Genomic DNA, 25,196 nt, shown 5'->3' on the forward strand with positions numbered 1-25,196 from the left:
TGAGATATGTCTCACCCGAATACAAATTTATCTTTTTTAGGACTTCCACGTGATTGAACTTAGAGAGCTCGGGGTTATTATAGCATTTTTGGATATATAAAGGAAAAAGGGTATAACTATGATGATACTTTTGGGATGTATAAACTTATGTTTTATGTTTTAAGTCTTTTGAGTTGTGAATACTGGGAATTGAAATTATGTTTTTGGAGATATGTATATATGTGAATATAGATGGATGAATAGTTTATTTTGGAATGTAGATAGATTTAGAAAACTCTGGTATTATATTGGTTGAGGATTTTAGTTATGTTTTTCACTGCGTAATTGTTAATGGAATTACAGGTACAGGAAAATGGATAACATGGCACCCGAGTCCCACAGGCGGGTTCAGGGCGCCATGAAGTACAATTTATTTTGGTATAACGCACCGGACAAGATTTTCGGGTTTGAGGCATTACAATTATGTATTAGAACAATAGGTTTTGGGTTCTACAAACTTAGGAATGATTTATACCAGAGTATAGGAATCAATTAGGATGAGGATACTAGATGGATAGGTTAAGTGTTGAGAAGTATAGGATTTTGTTTTATAGTCAAGAGGTGAAAATACGTTGACGATTTCATGTGATTTTTCTAAAGCAGTTAACGGTCTAAAAAAACCCACAGTAAATCCTAATTGAACACCTTAATTTGACCTAGTTGTATTTAGGTGTAACTCCACCATTTAAGTGAGCCATAGTGAAATCCGCCTTGCTTATGAGCCAAGGCAGGGACGTATGCACATTTGCCGAACCTCAATAACATAGCTGGTGTCCTACTTGCTTTGCTTACTTTATTGTGCATGCTTGAGTCATTTACTTGTGAAATTTTATTTCAGTTGCATTTATTGATTCATCTTATTATCTGTCTTATATTGACCCTAAGATTATGTAATACTGCTGTTGGATATTTGACTTAGGAGAGAAAAATTTTAAAATGCCAATTCACCCCCTCTTGGGATTACAGTAAAGTTAACACCCTTGCATCAAAACCTTCATTCCCTTATCTTGCCAAGACTTGTGCTCTCATGTAGTTAGGACATCTTCTTACTTCTTAGATGAATTCAACAAACCAAATAGCATATGATCGCCTTTAATCTTTCAAATGAACACTTCCCATCATAACTAATTGAACACTTTGAAATAGCTAATTCTTGTTGACTCTTGGCTGCGTTACTCTTTATTGAAATGACAAAAAAATTGTAACCAGTATTAAATATTCATTTTTGAAGATGATTTATAAGTAAATAATTAAGAAGCTCGCCTTTTTATTTAAGACACCACAACCACCACCACCAACAATATTACAAAACAACCATGCCTTAAATCCAAGTAGGTAGGGTTAGTTACATGAATCCTTTTCTATCATTGCAACAATTAGTTTATTTTTGATGATTTAATAAATGTTGGTGGTCTCTTCTCTATCATTATTTCTTCCATATTTTGGTAGTTTGAATTGGAAAAATTATTTGTGCAAAGTTTGTTCACTAGATTATATCCTATATTAGTTCATGACAATATTTATTGAACCTTATCCACTATAAATCAAAACTGCACCTCTGGTGCATAAAAATATAATGGAATTAACAAAATAGTTCTAAATAACGAGTTCATATACAAGTCATACCTTTTTTTTAAAGTTTTATGATACAAACTTTAGAACACATTTGTTGTTATTGAAAGTGATAAAAAGATTTACGAGTTAAAATTCAAGACAATCAATTTAAATACTCCCTATATTTTGATGTCTAATATAATAAAAAAAATTTAAAAATTTGTTCAAATCTTCCAATAATCCCTAATACAAAATAAAAATAAAAATCTATTATTAAATGTTGTACGGACCATGCAAAAAGCCCCGATCCAAATAGCATTTTTTTACATAAAAATGCTATCCAAAGGCTGTCTTTTAGTTAAAATTTGGTGGACCATCTAACCTCTTTTTTGAATGATCCCGCATTTTTTAGACGCATCAATTATGAAAATAAAGTTTCAATGAACTTTTCTTATATATTTTTAAGTAAAATAAAATTAAATTAGGAAAAAACTCAGAAACTCTCCTCTAGGTCTCCGTACTTCTGAAGTTAAGACCCCCCACGACACCGCCTTCCAAAAATACCCCAGGACACTCGGCTAGAGTTTTTTCCAGGATTATCTTTTTTTTTTAAAATATATTAAATAATACCTCTTTCTAAGAAATATTTCCCAGAATGACTCTGACGTAATCTCACTACTCCAAGTAGCGAGATTTTCTTTAGACACTTAATGCTCTGCAACTGCCATTTGATGCGTGGTAAATCTCGCTTCTCTAAGTAGCAAGATTTTCTTCAGATTTGAAAGGACCATCCACACGGCTTTCGACGTGTGGCAAATCTCGCTACTTGGAGTAGCGAGATTTGCTTCAGACTAACCTCGCCCGTTCTTCCTCCTTCCTTGCGCGAACAGACAGCCAGTACGTTTGCAGAGCCGAGCGCAAGTTACCATTGAAGGAGACTCCCGACGAGCGCAAGTTACTGTTGAAGGAGACTCCGGAGCGCAGGACCGTTGCGAGCTTCAAACCGAGAGCTATATAAACTCGAGATGGGGTGAGTTATATTTTCAATGTTTGGTGCATAATTTTTCAAATTAATTATTTCATCCAAAGCCTTTGTTAATTGGAGATTGTAAGTTTAGAGTGTTGAAAGATTCGTGGATAAGCACTTATCTTAAGGTTAGTATTTCTTTCTTTTTTTTTGTATTTGAATTTGATTTTTTGCCGAGAATATGTAATTTTTTCCCTGTTGTTTAATATTTAATTTTTTTTTTTTGGGATTGTTGTTTCCATTGCAAAATGCATTGAATTTTATTACGAATTTAAGCATATTGCACATGCAAGGTAGAAAGAAGAAAAAATTAGGTCTTTTCCAAAGGATTGTCCTAGTCTTGTTAGTCAGATAAAATTATACGAGTAATCAGATAAAGTTCACAATAGTCAGATACCACACTAGATGTGATTCTATTGAACAAGGAATAGGAGAACCACATTGGTCCTTGGAGGAAGATCCAATATATTTTTTTTGGGTGAACAGCACTGTATTGTGACGCACACAATTAGCTTGTTTTAGGGAAAAAAGGGGCAGGGGTACTCAAAAAGAAAAAATTACAAACTGGGGGTTTCCAAAAAGAAATGAAAAAAATGAAAAAGTTAGTCCCTTAAGCTTCAAATTCATCCTCTGCTCCTTGCTTTGCTTCCTCTCCCGCCCAGCCACCACAGCCACTCAAAACATTAGACCAACTCAGTGTAGCCCACAAAATGCTCCCTTTTTAGATGACGGAGTTTTGGCTATCAAAACATAAGTGATTAAAACTTCCTACTGTTATAAGTGAATTTTATTACGATTGTTTCCATTGTAAAATGTGAGCTGCCATTGTTTCCATTCTCGAATGACGATTGCTTGTCGGGACCAACATTATATGTGTGGAGTAGTTGTATTTGCATACTATATGAATGTTAATTATGTTGATTAGAGATCTTTAATATCTTTCATATAGGGTAATTAAAAATATTATTTCCTTGATGTTTTTGATTTGTGCAAAAATTAGTAATTATGAACTTTAATTGATGGATTTATTATGGAAGTAGTTTTACAATTGTAGTGCTTTATTTTGGATTGATTGTTATTGGGAAATATGATTAGAAGCTATATTGAATTGTTAATATGAAAATTTGAGTGCAACCTCATGAATGTATATAGATTATTGAGATTTTGAAACTAAAATTTTGCCAAAGTTTCTATAAATTGGACTCTATTGGTTTAAGGGGAGTATATAAAACATTCATTTGTCATTCTTGTGGAAATTTTTAATTTGAGAACTTATTTGAGGAAAATTGCATTTTTCTTTTTAATCTATTCGGCATAATGAAAAGCATTTTGAGTTGGACATTTAAATACCCTTGTGAATGAATCTTGAACATATTGATAATATATATATTGTGATAGTTGGTGTGAAATTAGAGCACAGCGCATAATTGCACATGTTTTGTGGAGTTCATCTTCTCCCTTTTTTTAAAAAAAAAAAAAAAAAGTAAATTAAATATGTTGAGACACTGAGATATTAAGGACATTGAAGAGTTAAGCAACTTGATGCTTAAGATGATTTCATATATTGACAATCTTTGTAGATATATGAGCATATTTTTAAAAATATAGTGGAAATTATCACTAAAAATGAACACCACATTGATTATGTTTGTGAAAATTGAAGATCCTCCCCGAATATATGTATTTTTCACCAATATATCGATATAAATGTACCCCTAGTGTTCACATTTTAAAGCACTTGCCATAAGATGATCCAATTCCCATTTCATGAATCGAAATGTTATGCGTCCTAAGTAACATTTTTTCAAAAAATCCCTTCAACTCCTTTGAGGATGGTTGTTCGGATCAGCAATGAATCCTCAAAAGGCTACTGAACAAAATTGAACTTCAAATTAAGTGGCAACCCAACCCATAATGAGGCAGAGTACGAAATACCATTTTGGAAAAATTACTCTTAAGAGCACCATCTCTAAGTTCTTTGATTCATTAGAATTTGTATACATCTTTTTGGTTTATAGTTATTTCGTTAAGATATAAGTAACACATATCACTTATACATACAATTTTGTCTTGCGTAGGTTTATTGTATTTCTTGATCGTCAATCTAAATGGCAGGAAGCTCAAGCAGTGCTCCGGTGACGGTATTATTATATATAGGGGGGAACATCATAATCAGATTAGATGGTATTAGGTATAGTACTCTACCAGTTCGACCTATTCGAATTGGTCGTAGGTGTAAATTAAATAAATTATATACGAAGATATATAAATATTTGCATATTGATCCAGATCAATATGCATTGTGGGTGATCGCAAGATACCCTACGTGAGGGTTAAATAATACAGCCTTCTACGAGGTTGTTCCCATATTAGATGATTATGGGCTGCGCATTGTATTGGACGCACACTGCGTCGGTGAGACATATTTAACGATGCAATTGTATGTCGAGACGATTCCTCAAATGGGTGTAATCACAGTTAGGCAGCTAGACGCGCCCGCAGAGCAATTGGATGAGGTTGCTGAAGACACCAAACAAACACATCAGGTCGATGTTGGTGCGAAATTTCGTGCTATGTCTATGGTCGATTTTAACGAATATCCGGGATGGTCATTCGAGTCGTTGGCGTACGAAGCACCTGTTCCTGACACGTTTCCGTAGGGAGGTTGCGAAGACGTCCCGAGTGCGGGACCAGCATCGTTGTTCGCCATTGCGAACCACGCATTGGACGAGGGCATGAACATTACAAACGATGTTCATCTTGAAGACAAACACATGCACGAGCAAGAAATGGGTGAAGGGTTAAATGATGTCCCCGATGATGTGAACTTACCCCACCATGACAAGGACGACGCAACGTTTGACGCTTATTTCATGGGCGAGCTTCCTATGTATGGTCATATTGACCTAGATGCTGCAGATTTAACTACGGTCGATGAGCTTCCTATACACTCGACTCGTTGGAAAGAATCCTATGAGTTGAGTAAGGGGATGCTGTTTGGATCGAAGGATCAGCTGATTGCCACAGTGCAAATATATCACGCTCGCACCCACCATGACTTCCATGTGGTGCGATCTACTTCTGAGTTGTAAGGACCATGATTACGCATGGAGATTACATGCCATGTATCGGATGATACACCGTTTATTCGAAATCATCCAATATGGTGGTCCGCACACGTGTCTGAATGAACTTCTATCATAGGACCATAACCAAATCACGTCGTCCCTCATTGTTAGGGAGATAGTGAATATGATTAGGGGAGATGTGTCGACGTCGATCGTTACATTGAAGGAGTTTATAGATCATCGATTCGGGTATTCAATCTCTTATAAGAAGGTATGGTTGGGCAAACAGAAGGCAATAGCCCAAGTATTCGGTGATTGGGAGAAATCCTATGAAACGTTACCAAAGTGGATGGAAGCAATGCACACGTACAATCCTGGGACTATAGTCAGGTGGAGGTCGACTCCTGTTCCAGGTAGCGAGAACAGCGCAACCTTTGTATCTGTATTTTGGTCATTCGCAGCATCTATTCAGGGTTTTCGTTACTACCCTCCCGTTATATGTGTGGACGGGACACACTTGTACGGTAAGTACAAGGGCAAACTCTTATTGCGACGTGCCCCGATGCAAATAGGAAAATATTTCCCCTTGCATTTGCTATTGTGCAAGAGGAAAGCCTCGACACTTGGAATTGGTTTCTGTGTTGTCTACGTCTGATTACCGACAGGGACGACATTTGCCTCATATCAGATCGGCATCCAGGGATTATCGCTGCGGTGCAGCGCAATCCTAATTGGAAACCACCACGTGCGCACCACCGATTCTGCCTTCAATATGTGGTGAGCAACTTTAATACGAAAGTGCGGAGTATCAATCTCAAGCGAATGGTTGAGCGAGCGGGAAGGGAGCATCAAGTGAGAAAATTTGACAAGTGGATGGAGAGAATATTCGATGAGGGTGGAGAGCCAGCGAAATTGTTTTTCGATCAGATCCCTTCTCATATGTGGACTCAGTGCCACGACGGTGGAAAGAGGTATGGAAACATGACCACCAACCTAGTCGAATGTTTCAACGCCGTCCTAAAAGGCACACGTAGCCTTTCCATAACGGCCCTTGTGCAACTAACATTTTATCGCGTTGCACATTATTTTAATAGCCGACAGGAGGCTGCTCATAACGCAATATCTGGAGGAAATACGTTGACTCTGCATATATTGCTAGCAATGGAAAGAAGGAAGTTGAAGGCAACCGGACAACGAGTCACGACGTTCAACCAGTCTAGGGGTACTTTTAGCATCACGACCGCGCAGTTGGGACCCCATAAAGGAAATAATGTCCAAACTTTGAGCATCCAAAGGCGCAAATGCTCCTGCGGGAAGTGGCAATCTTTACTCTATCCCTGCTCTCACCTTCTCGCAGCCTGTGCCGAGACACGGCTAAATGCAAGCCAGTATGTTGAGCCATATTGGAGCATTGCTGAGTACTATGCAACATATGTTGCGAAATTTTATCCAATTATGCATGAGGCATATTGGCCAGCTTCCTCATTACCGAAATTGCAGGCAAATCCTGCTTACGCTCGACATAAAGGTCGCCCTAGGAGCTCACGTATACAGAACAAGATGGATGCCCGGGAAGGTCGAAAAAATATCACGTGTAGCATATGTCGTCAAGAAGGAAATAACCGCACGAGATGTCCAAGAGAACACAACCTGGGGATGCAGCTGGACCTTCGCACTGACCTATAACTTATAGGTTGAATGACGTGTCGCACACATTTGATTGCCATAAGAGGGGCGAAAGAATGAGTATGGGTGCTGTCCAAACTTCTATCTCTTTGTTTGACACACGTTCCATACGCAATACATGAAGAAAATTGCCTACTCGTACTCCTCGAGTCACGACAAGTTTTTAGCTGCCATGCTACTTCCTCTTTCTAAACAAGGTGATTATAAATAAGTCAGCCGCATCCATTTACGTGAAGATTCATGAACTTGGGCTTCGGTAAGGAGAGCATTTTTCCTATATTCCAAATCTAAGATCCTTAGGCCGCTTTCCTTTTTCCGTGAACACATCTCCTTCCATGCTCAATTTGCCTTTGAGCAATTGAGCATGGAAGTTCATCAATGGTGAATAGTGCTTCTTGAGATAAAAACTAGGTCACATATTTTCATTTGTACACGTTTAGGATAAAGCCTGAGATTTTCATCCAGTTCCAGCATACAAAGCAGCCGTGATAGATACTCAATTTTGATTAATTGTATGTTTATGCTTTTACACTTTTGCTTGTTCACAGGATCGATCCAGGACCGTCCAACACTAGTGTACTGAGTATGGGCGATCGTCACTGGTCCAGTCGGGCATGGACCGATTCGCATGCTGAGGTGTTATATTGCCAAGGGGGCAGTCAGAGCGTACAAGATAGGATAGGCGCGGACTCCCGCATTATTGATTGGATATGGGACGCGGGTTTTTATGGGATATATCAGATTAACCATATCTAGTTGGATTGGTATCTCGTGATCGCGTTGGTGGAGCGATGGAGGCTAGAGACACACACGTTCCATTTGCCGCACGAGGTGGCGACTATCATCTTACATGATGTCGCGGTGTTGTTCGGGCTGCCGATCAATGGGTTGCCTATCACTAGTCATACAGTTGGACTGGTACATGAGGGAGGCGCCGGTCAGGGGGGAGCACTTCGCCGCATGTGCGAGAGATTGTTAGGAGTGGTGCCTCCAGATGGTGAGCCTGTTGGTGTCCACATTCGCATACGGTTTCTGGAGGGGGAGATGTTTCGCCAGCTCCTGGCTGATGCCGATGATCACACTGTAGCGTGTCACGTACGTGCCCACATGCTGCGATTGATATGTGGGATGCTGTTCTGCGACCTATCGGGGTGTTACGCACACTTGATGTTCCTTCCACTCCTCGTGGAGCGAGCAAAGATATGCCATTATAGTTGGGGCTCTGCGATGTTAGCCTAGTTGTATCGGGAGTGTGTCGCGCCGCTAACGTTTCACACTCACAGATCAGAGGAGCACTCCGCTTATTGCAAGTTTGGGGGTGGGAGAGATTCACGTTGTTAGCTCCTACGCACCGTGGTCTCCGGCGTCTTATTCAGAGGGACAAGTACGGCTACCCAATTGACCCAGCTCCACTCGCGTGGAGGTTAGTAACTCCACTTACAATCATTTCCTTGTATAAGTGGTACATATATTGAGTTGTACTACGTACTGGTCGTTATACCTTGTTAACTTACGTTTCATTTTGTACAGGTAGAGGGATCATTTGTTAGCACCTAATGTTGCGCAACATACGCTGCCCTGGTACAGATTCGAGCTGGACATGCACCAAAAGCACGAGGTAGTATCAGTTATGTGTATTGATAGTATTTTACATTATTTGCAGATATTCCCGTCCCACCTCTTACATTTACCACATGTATACGTGCAGTTCGTATGGGTGTCATACACTGACGACATTATAGCCGACCTACTGACTGGCTATGCAGTTAGGTCGGACCTCTAGGTTGCCCGAGTGTCACTCATATGTTTTCATATTGTCGAGTGGCATCTCCTAGACCGAGTGATGCGCCAGTTTGGCTTTCGGCAGGGTATCCCAGGCCGCTTCTGTACTTCGGGGGTCGATGTATGTGGGGACGACTTACACGAGATTGATGGTCGCGATCGGGGGAACACAGATTGGGCTGCCGAGCACGCAATGTACATGAGTATGTGGGGACATAGGCGGGAGTACATCATGGAGGGAGTACGGCAGGACGGCCCGATGGATCCAGAGGATCCGTATTACATGTGGTACAAGTCGATCATATGTCACTTCGTAGATAGGACTGCGGCGGTCTACATGAGCCTCGTATGCTTACTCAAACGTATACCTAATTTGTTACCATTTACATTAGCAGTTCAATGTACTAACCACTATTTTCGTATGCTGCAAGCTGACGTATTACACCAAGTGGACTCGCTATCATCAGACCCTGCTGTGAGCGATTTAGCGAGAGCGGGTTTAGACATTGTCTACGAGGATGGGCAACGGATCCCTACACCACGCCGGGCCTCGGGACCACAATGTGGTCGAGCAGCTTCAGTACGAGGGGGTCGAGTAGCTACCTCCAGCCGTCCATCGAGTCCGGTCTTCTCATCGCCCATTGTACATGAGGAGTATGTATTTAGGTCGTCCGCACCATATGCCCCATCAACAGCTGCTGATATTGCAGGAACCTCCAGTCGACCAGCGGATTATCGATCTGACTCTGCCGCGACTCCATCGATGTCGTACTTACTAGATGACCCTCTCGATGCGGAGGAGGTGGACGCACCCGGGTTGCTACCACGGACTCGTCCAGAGACTACATACGACAACGCTCCCTGTTCGCTTCACCTAGAGATAGATTATCCAGTACCTATGGGTGGAGACCACAGACATGCAGCCCCTTAACGTGATCGAACGCCAGACGCGGATGAGCAGCTAGGTGAGGGCAGAAGCATACGGCAGCCACCCCGACACTGAAGACGACCTCCATGCGGCACCGAGTAGGCAATATATGTATTTGTTAATTACTTCATTCTTTCATTTGTACATCAGATATATGTTTACAACTTCATCTATAGATAATGTATTTATTCATTAATTCATTTGTGGACTATATATTTATTCATTACTTCATTGTACATCATGTGTTTGTTTAGAATATATCATTTGTACATAATGTATTTGTTTAGAATATATCATTTGTAAATAATGTAATTGTTCTTAATTCTGAATCTATAGAGCACCCCTAGGTAAAGTGCCAAATCTGCCGAAATTAGTATTTGTAATTTGATAGGTTGAATGTATATGAATCTCGTAAATATAATATTGTGAACATACTGGTATCAATTGTAAACATGACTATGTCTTCTTTGCACAGGTGCGTTGATGGATATGCTCAATTTGTAAACAGGACTCTGCCGAAATTAGTATTAGTAATTTGATGGGTTGAATGTATATGAATCTTGTAAATTTAATGCTGTGAACATACTGGTATCAATTGTAAACACGACTATTTCTTCTTTGCACAGGTGCGTGGATGGATATGCTCAATTTGTAAACAGGACTCTACCGAAATTAGTATTAGTAATTTGATAGGTTGAATGTATACGAATCTCATAAATTTAATGTTGTGAACATATTGGTATCAATTGTAAACAGGACTATGTCTTCTTTGCATAGATGCGTGGATGGATATGCTCAATTTGTAAACAGGACTCTGCCGAAATTAGTATTTGTAATTTGATAGGTTGAATGTATACAAATCTCGTAAATTTAACGTTGTGAATATACTGGTATCAATTGTAAACAGGACTATGTCTTCTTTGCACAGGTGCGTGGATGGATATGCTCAATTTGTAAACAGGACTATGCCAAAATTAGTATTTGTAATTTGATAGGTTGAATGTGTACGAATCTTGTAAATATAATGTTGTGAACATACTGGTATCAATTGTAAACAGGACTATGTCTTCTTTGCACAGGTGCGTGGATGGATATGCTCAATTTGTAAACAGGACTCTACCGAAATTAGTATTAGTAATTTGATAGGTTGAATGTATACGAATCTCGTAAATGTAACGTTGTGAAATATAATTTAGTCTCTCTATTTATGCTTTTTAGGTTTTATTTCTACTTTGATTTTCACAGTATTGAAAATAACACCAAACGGGCCTTGAGGAAAAAGCAAAGAATTCAATTAGGTGCACTTCAACTTGAATAGGGTGGAAATGTATACTCAATAAAAGAGGTGTATGATATGATGATTTATCTTTATAACTACCCAAAAAAAATAAAATCCTAAAAAGTGCATATCGAGCCATTTGTATTTCTACAACATTTGGTTCGTGGCATCATTGCCTCCTTCAACTTTCGGATGCTTGGGAATTGTCTTACTCAAGATACAAAATTTTCATGAACATAATGATTTTAATGTTTTGATCACAAACATGTAATAGATTCTTTGGCATGGAGCATTAATCTTTTCTTGATAATAAGATTGATATGGAAAGGAGGGTATGTCTTATTTTTTAAAATATAATTTAATATTTTTTGTTACTTCATAATTGTTGGTAATTATTACCAAGTTGCGAATCTAGATATGAATGAACAGCTTCAATGAAAAATCTTTATTCTCGATAATGGAATTCGAACCAAACGAGGGCAAACATTGGAATACTTTGGAATCATTGAATGCACAAACCAAATGTCAAGCAAAGGTAGAAAGTTAAACATGAGGCAGACGGAAATAATAACCTGCGATCTGTAAAAGGAGGAAGTTCTATCAACTCCTATCGATAATTGAGGCATATATGATGAAAAAATCAAAGTTAAAAAACATTAAATACAGGACAGTGAAATACTCTTCTTCTCAGGTGAAATCCCTAGATTCTCTGCAGGCTTCAAAATGTCCATCAGCAACTTCTGCCCTACTAGCTGAGGCTGCTGCTTATTATCTTGTCGTCTCTTCTTTCATGCAGCTGCCGCTGCCGATTTGGCTTTTAACGACTTTTTCTGTGCTGCAACCCTTGATACTTTCTTCCTCGCTGGCACTTGAGGAATTTCATGTTTATTCCCAACATCAAGAACAATAAGTTTTGAAATGAGTAGAATACTCGATAAGTATAATTATCGTAGTCATTGGAGGAGTAATGAAGAAAATGTTAAGATTTGAAGGTGACGGTCAAAATTTAAAATAAATCTCACAGATCACATGATTTCAATCGTACGCAAGTTATAAATTTAGTAATTATAAGCTATTTGCTTCTATTAGGGGATTTCAACTTTGTCCTTTTAGCTGCTGAGAAAGACAGTGGTCGGCCTGTATTTGATTATGATACTAGAGATATGGGTGATTGCTTCTTCAACTCTAGCTGTGATCATCAGGGTGTTTCCTTACTTGGACAAATGGTACAGTTTGGAGTAAATTGGACAGGGTGATTGCTAATTAGAGATAGATTCTGGAGGATCTGAGGGCTAAGGTTGAATTCCTTTTCCCTGGAATTATCTCTGATCACTCGGTGTGCCTCATTTCCCTGTTTTAAGAGGGGTGTCTGGGAAGACGATTTTTAAAAATTTCCAACATGTGGACTTTAAACCATAATTTCCTGCATATTATCAAACAAGGTTGGAATGTGCAGGTCCAGGGCTTTGAACAATTCAAATTGGTGAGGAGACTTCAGGGCCTGAAAAGACCTCTAAAGGCTCTTAATGCATCCCATTTCTCCCACATTTCGGCTAGAGCAGAGAAGGCTGGGAATGATGTGATCAAGCTCACAATAGAAACTGCACGAGAATCCCTTGGATTGTGACCTGCAACTACTACTAAATGAAAGGAGAGGGACTGTGAAATGATAGATAGTCTAGGTGTGCTGGATCAGAAAGCCTGGAATCTTTCTTTGCTCACAAAAATACTTTAGAATATCCACTCTAACAAAGACTCTCTCTAGTCAAAATGGGTCAATCAAATCTACCTGAAAGGTTCAAGTCTGTGGGAGGTCAGGATAAAAATGATGAATCCCCACTATACAAAAAGCTCATTGGAATTAAGAACCAGATTATGTCAAGATGTGCCAACCACCTAGATGCAGTGCTTTAGCTTTTTGAGGAATTGGACCTCGATCATTCTAGCTCCCCTCTATATCAGCCCAATGTTACATGTAAATACTTATTTTGATCAATATATTTACTTTTCGATCAAAAAAATAGTATGATAAATTGATGGATCATCGATTCTCTTTGTGCTACAGATAGCGGCAATAAATGGAACATGTTAACATTTAAATATTTCTTACTTAATAATGAAAATATATAAAGATTTTTCTATTTAATTAAAGATAATTACTATATATAGTGTATGACTGTTATATTTTTTTTAACTAAATTACAAATTGATTAAATAAATCTCGCTACTTGGAGTAGCGAGATTTAAACGCCCAGCTCATTCTCGTAGAGACGCGTGATAGAAAAATCTCGCTACTTAACATCGACACGTAGCAAATCTCGCTACTTGGAGTAGCGAGATTACGTTAGAGTCATTTTAGAAAATATTTTTTAGAAAGAGGTATTATTTAATATATTAAAAAAAAAAGATAATTTGGGAAAAAACTCCACTCGGCTACGCTCCAGAGCGCCCACGTGTCAATCCCCTCCCACGTGTTTCCCGTTCAACCCGCCTACACAGCCCACAGCTTATCAATTGGCACGTGTCTTCTTCTCCCAAATTTCACAATTTTCATTTTCAATGGACGTCCCATATACGGCCACGTCATCGGAGCGCACGTTTACTGGCTACGCTGTGTCACACGATCTCCGAATATTCCGTGCCACTCGAATTGAAGAATAAACCCACCAGATTCCGGAGGCCTCTTCTGTTACGTTTTCTCGTCTCTTTCTGCTTATAAACCATTTTCTGTCTGCCGATCTCCTTCCTCCATAAATTGAACGCCCCTCCGCCGGCGAAAATATTTTTTCCCTAACCCTAGAATTTTTCATGGCCTCATTGTCCTTCGATTCATGTCCGTTCCGTCCTTTCTCCCTTTCGGTTCAAGCTATTTTCGTCGTCGATCTCTTCTTTTTCTTTTCTAAATTGTCTCGTTCTAGGATTTGCAGTCAACATTGTACCCGTTTTTGACGAACAGAGGGCCTGCCGCCATGGGAAAGCGTGAGTTCTTGTTTGTTTGTTTGTTTTTTTTTTTTTTGCTCTTTTTTTGTAATTTTTATTGAGATTAGGGTTTCTGATATTGTAGTCGAATAATTATTGGGGAATTTCCTTGTTTATTAATTAGTTTTTTAATATTTTAATTAAGCCTGAATAATAGGTTTTGCAAAATCCTTGAAAGAAAAACCCTAATCTTGTTCTCGGTTTACAATGGGGTCAATGCCAGGAAAAAAAAACCTAATTTTGTTATGGATATTTGGCGACAACGTTTTGGGTGAGTGGGTAGCTAGTGTTCTGATCTGATTTGTGATGTTGGTATTCTTTCGATCTTGCAGGTAAGTCTCAGCGTAAAACGGCTGTTCCGTCAGACTTTCAGGACGATGAGAGTGTGAGTTCGACGTTGACTGACCAGTCGGATCCTGCCCTTGCTAAGGGGGTTGAAGACGTCCGGCTTGAAGACGTCGAGCTTAACAAGGACAGCTTACTTGATCAATCTCTTGATGCTCTATTTGAGAAGAGGTAATTTAGTTTTTTTCCCCCCCTGCTTAAATCAGTTCTGATTTGTTTGTGATGATTATATGACATTCATTGTGCCTGTTAGATTTATATGCTAAGATTGATTATTATGAGAATAGTTTTTTCTGATAGCCATGCAATGTTTGGCAATTGATAATGCTCTGCTTTTAAAATTTTTATTTTTCTGGATGAAGGGCTTCTACAAGAGAGAAGGCTTTGTCATCAATTGTTCAGGCTTTTAGCAGCAACTTGCAGCATGAGTTTGCGGAGAAGAAGTAAGTTTTTATATTGTTACCCGTTCATGCACATTTTTCTTTTGGGGTTCTATTTTGGGTTTTCTCTGGGGATTAAGATTGAGGCCCAGAACTCGGTTCATTAATTTTTTTCATGAACATTCTTCTGGGAGTTGGAATTTACTGAGTGGGTTTTCTCTGGGGATCAAGATTGAGGCCCAGACTTTGGTTCATTAATTTGGTTCATTAATTTTTTTCATGAACATTCTTCTGGGAGTTGGAATTTACTGAGTCAATGAAAACGAAAACTTAATGAAAAGCAGAAAGAGCAAGCTGAAAACAATTAACAATGAGGATGTTTGTTAAACATTAGACATGTTTTCTACGTATGTATCCATCGATTTCTTCCACCTCTATAGTAATGTTCCTTTGTACTTGCAATGCTTTGGTCATCACTATAACTTTAAAAGATTTTCTTGGTCTGAAAAATTTCTAATTATTTTGAGTTACTCTTCAGTTTTGTTACCTTACTGCATCGGTGTTTGAGTTCAATCAAGCGCGGGTTTTCCAAAGAGATACCTCTTGCATCACGTGCCATCGGTATATGCTTTTAATTGTTTTGACACTTTTTCCCTTTCTTGTTGCCCAATTTTTGGAGACTTTAATTTTAATTCTTCGTGTGGCAGGATTGTTAGCTTTGACACTTGGTTCTGGGGATAGTGCACATGAAATATTCAAGGAGTCAATCCCTGTTTTTTCACAGGCTCTCAAATCTCCATCTCAATCATCTAACCCATCAGCTGTATATCTATACTCCGCTGGTCAATTTGATTTCTTGATTTCTGATATTTCTATGAATGACTTCATTTTTTTTTTGAAAATTTGGATTTATGATTGTAGTTAGTGGAGTGTTTGGCTATCATCACTTTTGTTGGGGAAAATGATCCCCAGGAGGTAGAGAGGGTAGTGCAAATTATGTGGCAATTGGTCAATCCAAAACGGGGTTCCAATGTGAGTACTTGTGCCTGATAAATTGTTTTTAAAGTTTGATACAGACTTTGACCCTATTGGTTACTTGTAATGAGCAACTGAGTCTTTCATTAGACTTTCTTTTATTTCGCTTTAGCCAATGTATTTTGATGATTATCATTATTGATTCCAATCTAAGTTTAATTAATTGATGCTATTGTTGATTTAAATGTGCAATAGAGACTAAACTTGTGCATCTCACTCTTTAGGTTGTTGCAACTAAGCCTTCAGTTGAATTAATGACAGCAACTGTGTCTGCTAGCTCTTTTCTTCTTACAATTATGAATGGATGGAGATGCAAAGATTGGCAGGAGTGAGTGACTTCTTGGTTTAAGTCTTGCACTTAATTAATATTTTGGCTTCTTATTTTGGTTATTTTTATTTATTAAATGCGTACTTGGAAAAGCACAAATGCATTCACATATCTTGACTCCTACGTAGAAGAAAAAGCAGTGTGAAAATGTCACTTTTCTAAAATGAGCAGGGGTGGATATAATTGGGCTACAAGTTCTTTTATTGATGCTAATCAATTTGAAAATAATGGAAAAAACATATTATATTTGTGTCGCAGGTCAGTTTCTTATTTTTCTACCTTGCTAGATAAGGATGACCGATCTATACGCAAAGCAGCTGGTGAAGCACTGGCTGTAATATTTGAGACAGGAAATTTCGAAAAGTTCTTTGCTGAGGCTAAAGGTTCTACTGATGGCTCAATTCATGAAAGAGATAATTCTTTGAAAGGATACGAACATATACAAGGATTGAGGGCGAAAATCTTAAATCAAGTGAGAAACCTTTCTATGGAGGCAGGTAATAAAGGTTCTAGTAAGAAAAATCTTAAAAGCCAGCGGGATCTGTTTCGGGATATATTGGAATTTCTTGAGGTATTTGGTCTGTCCTTTTGCAAATTACTTCTTGATTTGTATGAGTTGTAATGTTGATATTTAATTGTGTTAATGTTAGTATGGATCCTGCCCTGAAACATATACGCTGATAGGTGATGATCCACTAACCACATCGACGTGGTCCGAAATGATACAGGTTCCTCCTCCCTACTTCTATTGCTGCTTTTCAACTCCTAAACTGGTCTCCTAAGCATGTTTCATTTTTTAACAGCTGAACCTTTTGAAGCATTTTCTTGGGGGAGGATTTCTGAAGCACATGCAGGTTAGTTTTCTTGGCTTTAACATAATCTGTTGGATAGATTTTAAAGATTTTTTGCTTATTACACATGCAATTGTCCGTAAACTTTCATTAATTCAAGGCTTATGTAAACCTTTTCTGTTTAAACAGGATAATGAATTTCTTCATGCTGTCTTTGGGTTTGCACCAACAAAAAGGGTACTATCAGGAAATGATCCGCGTATATTTAGAGGGAATAAGGTTTGTACCTTCGAACTTTGAAATCCGATTTATCATAGCTGTTAAAGAGTGTTAGGCTTATATTGTTGCTAAGCAGATCTATATTTTTTAAAATTTCTTTTGATGCATCGTTTGTCTTGACACCTGGAATTTGGGCATGACATGCACAGAACTATAGTTGTGTGGAGATATTCTGCATTCTGATGTTGTCTAGTTTGTGGGGCATGACTGATGCAGTAGTGAATATAAAAAATGCAACACATTGCACAAGGCTTGCCATGCCATATTGGAGTCTTGGGAGGGTATGATACATTAGTGAATGCACAATTTAAAATGTCATTTGCTAATGTAGACACCGTTTAATTGGCATTTAAAATTGTCAGTGATTGTTTGATTTGCAGAATTCTCTAAAACAAAAAACTATGCTTGTGGAAATTAAGATTAGAAAAATCTTATAATTGTTTTGAGGTTGGTGCTATTAGATGGCTTCGTCTCTTCTTGCATTCATTAGATTGTTATCTTTTAAAATTTTAGGCTAATTATACATCAGCTGGCTACTTTTGCCACTGTTTTCTGTAATGTGTTCCATGTATGCAAGATTTTGTTCATTATTGGTTGCCCTCAAAAAAATTTATGGACTAGTTGGAAATATTGTCAAATACGAAATAATTATAACTTCAATTATTTTATTGGATTAGCTCGCTATTTGTTGTTTATTTGGTTGTCAAATAATAAACTAAAATTTTCTGTTTTAGACTAGAATTGATTGGATGGGAGCATCTAGGGCTAGACACATATAGGTTGTTCGATTTACGACATCAAAAATATTCGTACGAAATGATATTCTTGGGAATCTCATTCCTAGGAATAAAACATCTGCCTCATGGGAGTATTTTTTGCTTGGTTCATGTTGTAAGATTCCTAGGAATGAACCTATGTTAGTTGTTTGGTTCAACATGGGAATCATGGTAGGTATTTTAAGAAGATGGCTATTATACTTTTGACACATGTAACGAATATATGAAGAAGAATTGCATTTTTTAACAAAAACACCTACTTAGGATGTGTACTCAATTAAATATGTATTGTAAAATTTTCAACAATTATAAATTTAAAACATTTAATATTGAAATAATTGAGGGCAATATAGTGTCTAATAAATTTCAAATATCAATTAAAATATTAATTAACATAAATATTAGCACTCTTAGTAAACATTTTAAATCTTGTCTAATTAAAAATTTAATTAAAATGTCCTGATTAATATTTGTAAATATTTCTAGTTAAAAAAATTAACCAAAGTTTATGTTTATTAATATTTTAGTTGCCATTTTAGTATTTTCTAATTAAAATTTATCTATTTCTTGATGAATAGTTAATTAAATTTAATTAAAATTTTATAATTAGTATTTTTAATTAAAATTTATATATATTTTGTAATTACAATAATTAATATTTATGCTAATTTAAAATTTTTACTTTAAGCTTATTAGTAATTTATTATTTTAAGTCTTATAATAGAGCGTGATTATTATATATATAGGGGTACTATTGTTCAAAAGCCAAAATAGTGTGGGCAATTTTGTCCAAGAAGCAGGATTCTCATGAAACTTACCCATGGACTGAGATGGGAGTATAATGTCCACGTTTTATAGGAATCCATGAATGTGAATATGTCCGCCACCTCATATTACTATTTTTGGATAAACGTGGAAATGAGATGCGTGGACATCATATTCCCAAGAATATTGAAAGATACCACGAAACTAACGACTCAGTTTTGTTTTATTATCTTTACCAAATATCAACTCCTTTATCTTTTGTTTTTATTTCAACTTTTTTTTTTTTGAGAGCAGATGATAAAAAACAATTATGATTGATATTTGAACATTGTTTGCATTGAAGAACTTATGGATTAGTTGTAAATATCGTCAAAAATCAAACAATTTCACTTAAAATCAAAAAGGAAGTTTTATAGGACTGCTATAAGATCAGCTATGCTATATGGATTGGAATGTTGGGCGATGAAGAAACATATCCAAAAAGTAAAAGTTGGCGAGATGAAAATGTTTAAATGGATGAGTGGTATAACATTGAAAGATAAATTAAGGAATGAACATATTCGTGGTAAGTTAGGTGTAGCTCTTATAGAAGATAAGATAAGGGAGAGATGACTTAGATGGTATGAACACTTGCAACGTAGGCCACATAGTGCACCTGTGAGGAAGAGTGACTTAGTTATTGTGGGAGACAGTAGAAGAGGTAGGAGTAGACCTAAAATAACTTGGAGGAGATAATGAGTAAGAATTTAATATTTTTGAATCTATAAAAAGAAATGGTCCATGATCGCATAAATTGGTGGAAAATGATTCATATAGCCGGCGCCACCTAGTGGAACTAAGGCTTGGTTTTGTTGTTGTATTAATTTTGTGCCGTCACCATCAGCCTTATAATGAGAAATCTTAAGAAAGAAAATGAATTTGTCAAATTTTTGAGTGGGAGAATGGATTGGAAATGAAATTTGGTAATTTAACATTTTTCATAATCAAATATATATATATATATATATATATATATATATATATTGCTATTTTTGTTTGCTCTTCCATTAAAAAAGTAACTTTTGTCCTGTAGAAATTGGTGGAGAAGAGCATCTCTGCCGTCATAGTACCATCACTGCCTCAAAACTATTTATTTATTTGTTTTTGGGTGGGAAAGGGGGAAGATGGAACACTATTGTTGACAATTTTTTAAAATGCGTAGGCGTAAGGTAGACGTTTTACCCTCCACAAGGCGAGGCGTAAGAATTTGGGGACTGTATTTTTTAAAAGAATTAATAAATGAAATCAATTTATATATAGTAAAAAATGATAAAAATTTTAGAATAATGGAGAAAAAGATAAAAACATAATTTTTAAATATCATATAGGCCAAAACATTACAAAATGAAAAGGGTTCTGCCCCTTTGACTCACCGTCAGACATGTTTTTGTTTATTGAACAAGAACAATCAGCAGCCAGCTGCAGCAGGAAATTAAAACTGAAAATTCAAAAATGAAAAGGGAAAACTGAAACAAATCAAAAGCAGCTGCATCTAGCTTGAGTTTTAGAGACACTGGCATAGAATCTCGTGGGAGTCTGCTACGAACAACATTGGAGAGGACGAGAGTTGATTACTCGAAGCAGAGAGGCTGTAGGAAGTTACGGAGAGAGACGAGAGGCTGTAGGGTCTCGCTGGAGAGAGACGAGGTCTGAATGGGTCGCTGGAGAGAGCTGAGACGTCAGAAGGGGTCTTCGGAGGCAGATCAGAGGTTGGAAGGGGCTGTCGACTCGTTGGAGAGAGATGAGAAGCTGGAGGAGTCTTCGAAGCTAGACCCTAGCTTGGAAAGAGATGAGAGCTCCGAAGGGGTTGTCGGAGAGAGACGATACCTCAGAAGCAGTTGAAGACTTGTTGGAGAGAGACGAGAAGGTGGAGTCGTTGGAGAGATATGAAGCTTGGAAGAAAGAAGCTTCGTTGAGAGACGCAGGGGGGGGGGGGGGGGTGTTTGACGCTCATCAAAGCCCTATTAGGCTATTACTTGTTTTTTTTTTCAAATATTTTTACTTAGGTGCTCCCAAAAGGTGTACGCCTTTCCATTTGAGGCGTAAAAGGCGTGGTTTTTTTCTTGAGGCGTACGCCTTCTCCACTGAGGCGTATGCATTTGATGCTTTTCGCCTTTTAAGTTACACCTTAGGGCTTTTAATGCCCAAAATGCCTCAAGGCGCGCCTCACGTACACCTTTTAAAACATCAATGGTTGATTTTCGAGTTACTGGAAGCTGGAAGAAAATGATTTCTAGAATGGGGAGCATTTTGGTTTTGGGCACCAAGCTTGTCTGCCCAATGCAACTTGTGGTACTATATTCTTTGGAGTGTTTGGTGAAATAAGTGTTAAGTGTGTGTGAACACAGGTTTAAAATATAATTATGTGACTGGTTCTAAATTTTAACTGGAAACAGTTGTAGAATATGAATATTAAATAATCTTAATTATTTGGTATCAAATATATGATATATGAATGTGTTGTTTCTCAGTAACCTCCTAGTTTATCTATATAAAAATAGTCATTAGAACAGTAGAACTAAAAGATAATTGCATATCTGAGTTTTTAATCTAATGCAGATGATATTTTTCTTATCATATATTTATTGTGATAATTATAAATAAAAATAATGTAATTATAATTAAATGTTAGCCACTGTATTTATCTAATGGTCCTTTTGGATTATTATAAGGCTTGATATATAATGTTGGCTCACAACTAATAGCTTAGACTTTTAGATAAAGTGGCCGGTACCAAAGCATTGTACCCAGGAAGTCCTGGGTTCTAGTCTTGCTGCTCCCATTGCTTGTTAGTAAAAAATTATTTTGTTCCCTTATATTAAGAGTTATTCATCATTTGTTTCTCTCCCCAAGTGCAACCAGGCTGCATGTGTGGGGGGAGTGTTAAACCTTGATATACAATGTTGGCACAATCTACCAGCTTGCATTGGTTGTTTGATTTATCTAGTCTTGGTTTCCAGTCTTGCCGCTCGCATTGGTTGTTTTATTTTTCTAAGACTTCTAATTCAAAGTGATGATGTTTTGTTTTGTTTTTCCTTGGGCTTTGTGTGATTTGTGTGGCAGAGGATACCAACTTCATCAAATGGTAAAGCAAGGACCAAGTTTCTGAACAAGCAGCGGATGTTATCTCAGGTAGCTTCTTTCCCTGTTCTTCCCCCTGTATTTATTTCTTCTTAGATGGGGTTGGCAGATCATTTTTGTAAATGGAAAATTCTATTAGATTAATGTGGCTCTTTCAATTTGGCAGAACTAGACCTGCACAGGAATTTGCTACGAATTCTAATGTGGTGGAATTTGTGTATAAATATTTGTGCAAACCATAACTGAATCAGCCATGTATTATTTTTTTGCTGTGATTACATGTCTCGCAAGAAAATGTTCCAAGTGTTTTTGTTTTCCTATAGAAGTTTTTATGATATAGAAGTGATGTTTTACTATAAACAAAACAGTTAATAATTAGAAATATTAGTGCACTATTGAATTTTACAAAATTTTACACATTATCCAAAAATCTTTTGATGGATAGCCTTTTAGTACTTGGATATGGTGTTTTCTTTTTCTTTTTCTTTTTCTTTCCCCTCCTTTTTGGATCTTCTATTTGGTACTGAGGCCATGACACTACGTGAAGTCGAATTTGTTCCACATCATCTTTTAGTAGACCATTTTTAAATTTTTTTTTCTATAATTAATAAAATAGCAAGAACTTGGCTTAATAAATTGTACATTCATTTGAACAAATGAAAAATTACAAATGTGATTTGAAGAGGTTGAATGTGTTTTTTAAGAGTAGTATAATTTAATAGAAATAAAATACTAGTGTAAATAAGTTCTATAGTATTTTTAGTATATTAAAATTGGTGGGTAATAATTAGGATTTTTTTGTTTGGGTGATTTGTTATTTTTATGCACTTGTCCTACAAATGGGTATAATTAATATTTGTAAAAACGGTGTAAGCTTGAAAAATGAAGATCTAAGATCAAGATTAAAATATAAATGATTCATTGAAAAATGAAGAAAGAAAAAAAGTTAAGGCACTAGTAGTGGGTAGGAAAATTTTATGTAACATAAATAAAATATAAAATGGAGAATAATTTTGTGTTTGAGATTTTATTTGTTAATATTATGGAACCAACTCTACAATTGCAAAATAAATTTTTTAAGATTTATAAAAATGCATGAACTTTAAATGTGAGGCAAACTGTGGTGTTTGAACCTGTAGAAATTGTGTGATGGATCAAAATTGAAGTGTAAAGTGGGATGCTGCTAATGTAATCTGTTGCTGGTTAAGCTGTAGTGAGTTTTATTATTTTTGTGGCCTGGTCTATTGCTGCTGCTGAGGTTGCGTTTCTGACATTTTAAGGTGTTGTGTTGTAATTATATTGTCTAATGAGTTGGTCCTCATTGCTACTTGTGTGTCTTTGCAGGAAAGGAACGGTGGCGTCTCTTCATCTGGTTGGGACAGTGAGCAGGAAGGGTTGTATGATGATTGATATGAGTATGCGTTGATGGAATGATAACCCATTTTTATTATATTGGGTCCTCTCTTTTATGTGTAAATGAGTTGGTCCTCTCATGCCAACCTTCCAGCTTGATGATGCTTGTAGTTAGTTGTAGGGGTTGGTTACAAAATTTTCTTGTTAATTCGATCACTATCACATACATCCCAAACTAGTAAATTGAGGGAGAGGGGAATTCTCTTATTTTTTATTATTTGTTTTAGTGGTGGGTTCCTAGTACCCTGTCATGTGTAACTTTATGTAATAATTCTTTTTCTAATTAGTGCCAATTCAATGGCCTATTTGATACCTAAATCAAATAGGTTTTGAATCTCAGTTTGATGGAAATTTTGATTGGCGTTAGTCCGAAAACAGGTGGTGGTGATGGTGTTCATTTGGTGGCGGCAAAGAGGTGGATCTACCTCGATGAATGTCTCACATGTTTTTGCCCATTTGAACCAAACATCAACCTACATCTCCAAAATTTTATGTTTTGGTTTGCAAAATGGATTAAAGCAAGTTCTGTTAATAAAATATGTTGCGACTATATTTGCAGCAAGATAAACATGATGTAAAATGTTTTTACCAGTTCGTGAGACTCTTAACTCCCTTTTTTTTGGATTAGGTCTGCATTTGGACCAAAAAAAAAAAATAAAAAAAATTAGGTTCTTCCGGTATGGCGAAGTCCTTTTGTTCAATCAAGTTGGTTGGTTTCACTTTACATGTAGATCAGTGGCATCCATCACTTGGGACTTTAATTGCTATTTTATGGGCAGGTTATATATACTTCTGTTATTTACTATAGCATTAGATATGGTACGTGGATTTACACTTTATAATGATATTGATGCTTGGAATTTGTTAAGAAAATTAATATACATATTATACGATTTGTAATACATTGAACTCCTAATATGTGTAAATGAAATATAGGTCAAATGGGTAATGTATGCGGTGGTCATACTATAAATTAGTTTGGAATCTCGATCAATTCAATTGGTCATACCAAGAACCGACCTACTTCATGGACCACAGTAATTTTCATATTTTATAACACAATGACACCAATATATTTGGGGAACTCGTGATCTAGCCAACCCTAACATACTGACACAAACTAGGGTCAAATCAAATTATTTAAGATTTGGGTTTTTTTTTTTATTCAATCATTTACTTATTAGACACATGATTGATAATTAATTTTATAATTTTAATTTACAGAGTATAAATTTTTCTTTTAAGAGTGTTAACAAATATATAATTACATATTTTTTTTTTTCAATTTTTCAATATTGTTTTTTTTTAATTTTTTTTTGAAGTAATAATATAATTATTGTGCCAATACTTGCATCCAATTAGACCAATCAATTTAAGAATCAATTATGTATTCAATTCATTTACCAATTTGATTTTTGAAACATTGTATTTAACCAAATTTCTCAACCTAATTTATTTAATTATTATTTTGCTCTTCCGACTGGAATAAAAAGGTCAAAAATACATATATCCTAGTAAGGGTAAAATTCACTTTTTCATGTGACTTAACTAATAATAAACTACTGAGTAATTTTTTTACGGGTCCCCTTGATAGTGCAGCAGCACTCGCACAATTCTATGGA

General features: G+C 36.6%; 1 protein-coding gene across 1 annotated transcript; it reads left to right on the forward strand.

Annotated features, from left to right (window-relative positions):
- Positions 1-14,007: 14,007 nt before the first annotated feature.
- Positions 14,008-23,913, forward strand: LOC131161609 (uncharacterized). The gene is made up of 13 exons (XM_058117478.1): positions 14,008-14,342; positions 14,675-14,858; positions 15,050-15,130; positions 15,606-15,688; positions 15,775-15,890; positions 15,989-16,099; positions 16,327-16,430; positions 16,689-17,001; positions 17,081-17,158; positions 17,234-17,284; positions 17,411-17,500; positions 22,144-22,212; positions 23,506-23,913. Exons 1-13 carry the CDS (start codon positions 14,333-14,335, stop codon positions 23,569-23,571), a joined length of 1,356 nt encoding a protein of 451 aa, XP_057973461.1. The 5' UTR covers positions 14,008-14,332; the 3' UTR covers positions 23,572-23,913.
- The last annotated feature ends 1,283 nt before the right edge of the window (positions 23,914-25,196 follow it).

This window comes from Malania oleifera, chromosome 8 (genome assembly GCF_029873635.1).
Source record: "Malania oleifera isolate guangnan ecotype guangnan chromosome 8, ASM2987363v1, whole genome shotgun sequence".
In the NCBI taxonomy this organism is placed as follows: Eukaryota; Viridiplantae; Streptophyta; class Magnoliopsida; order Santalales; family Ximeniaceae; genus Malania; species Malania oleifera.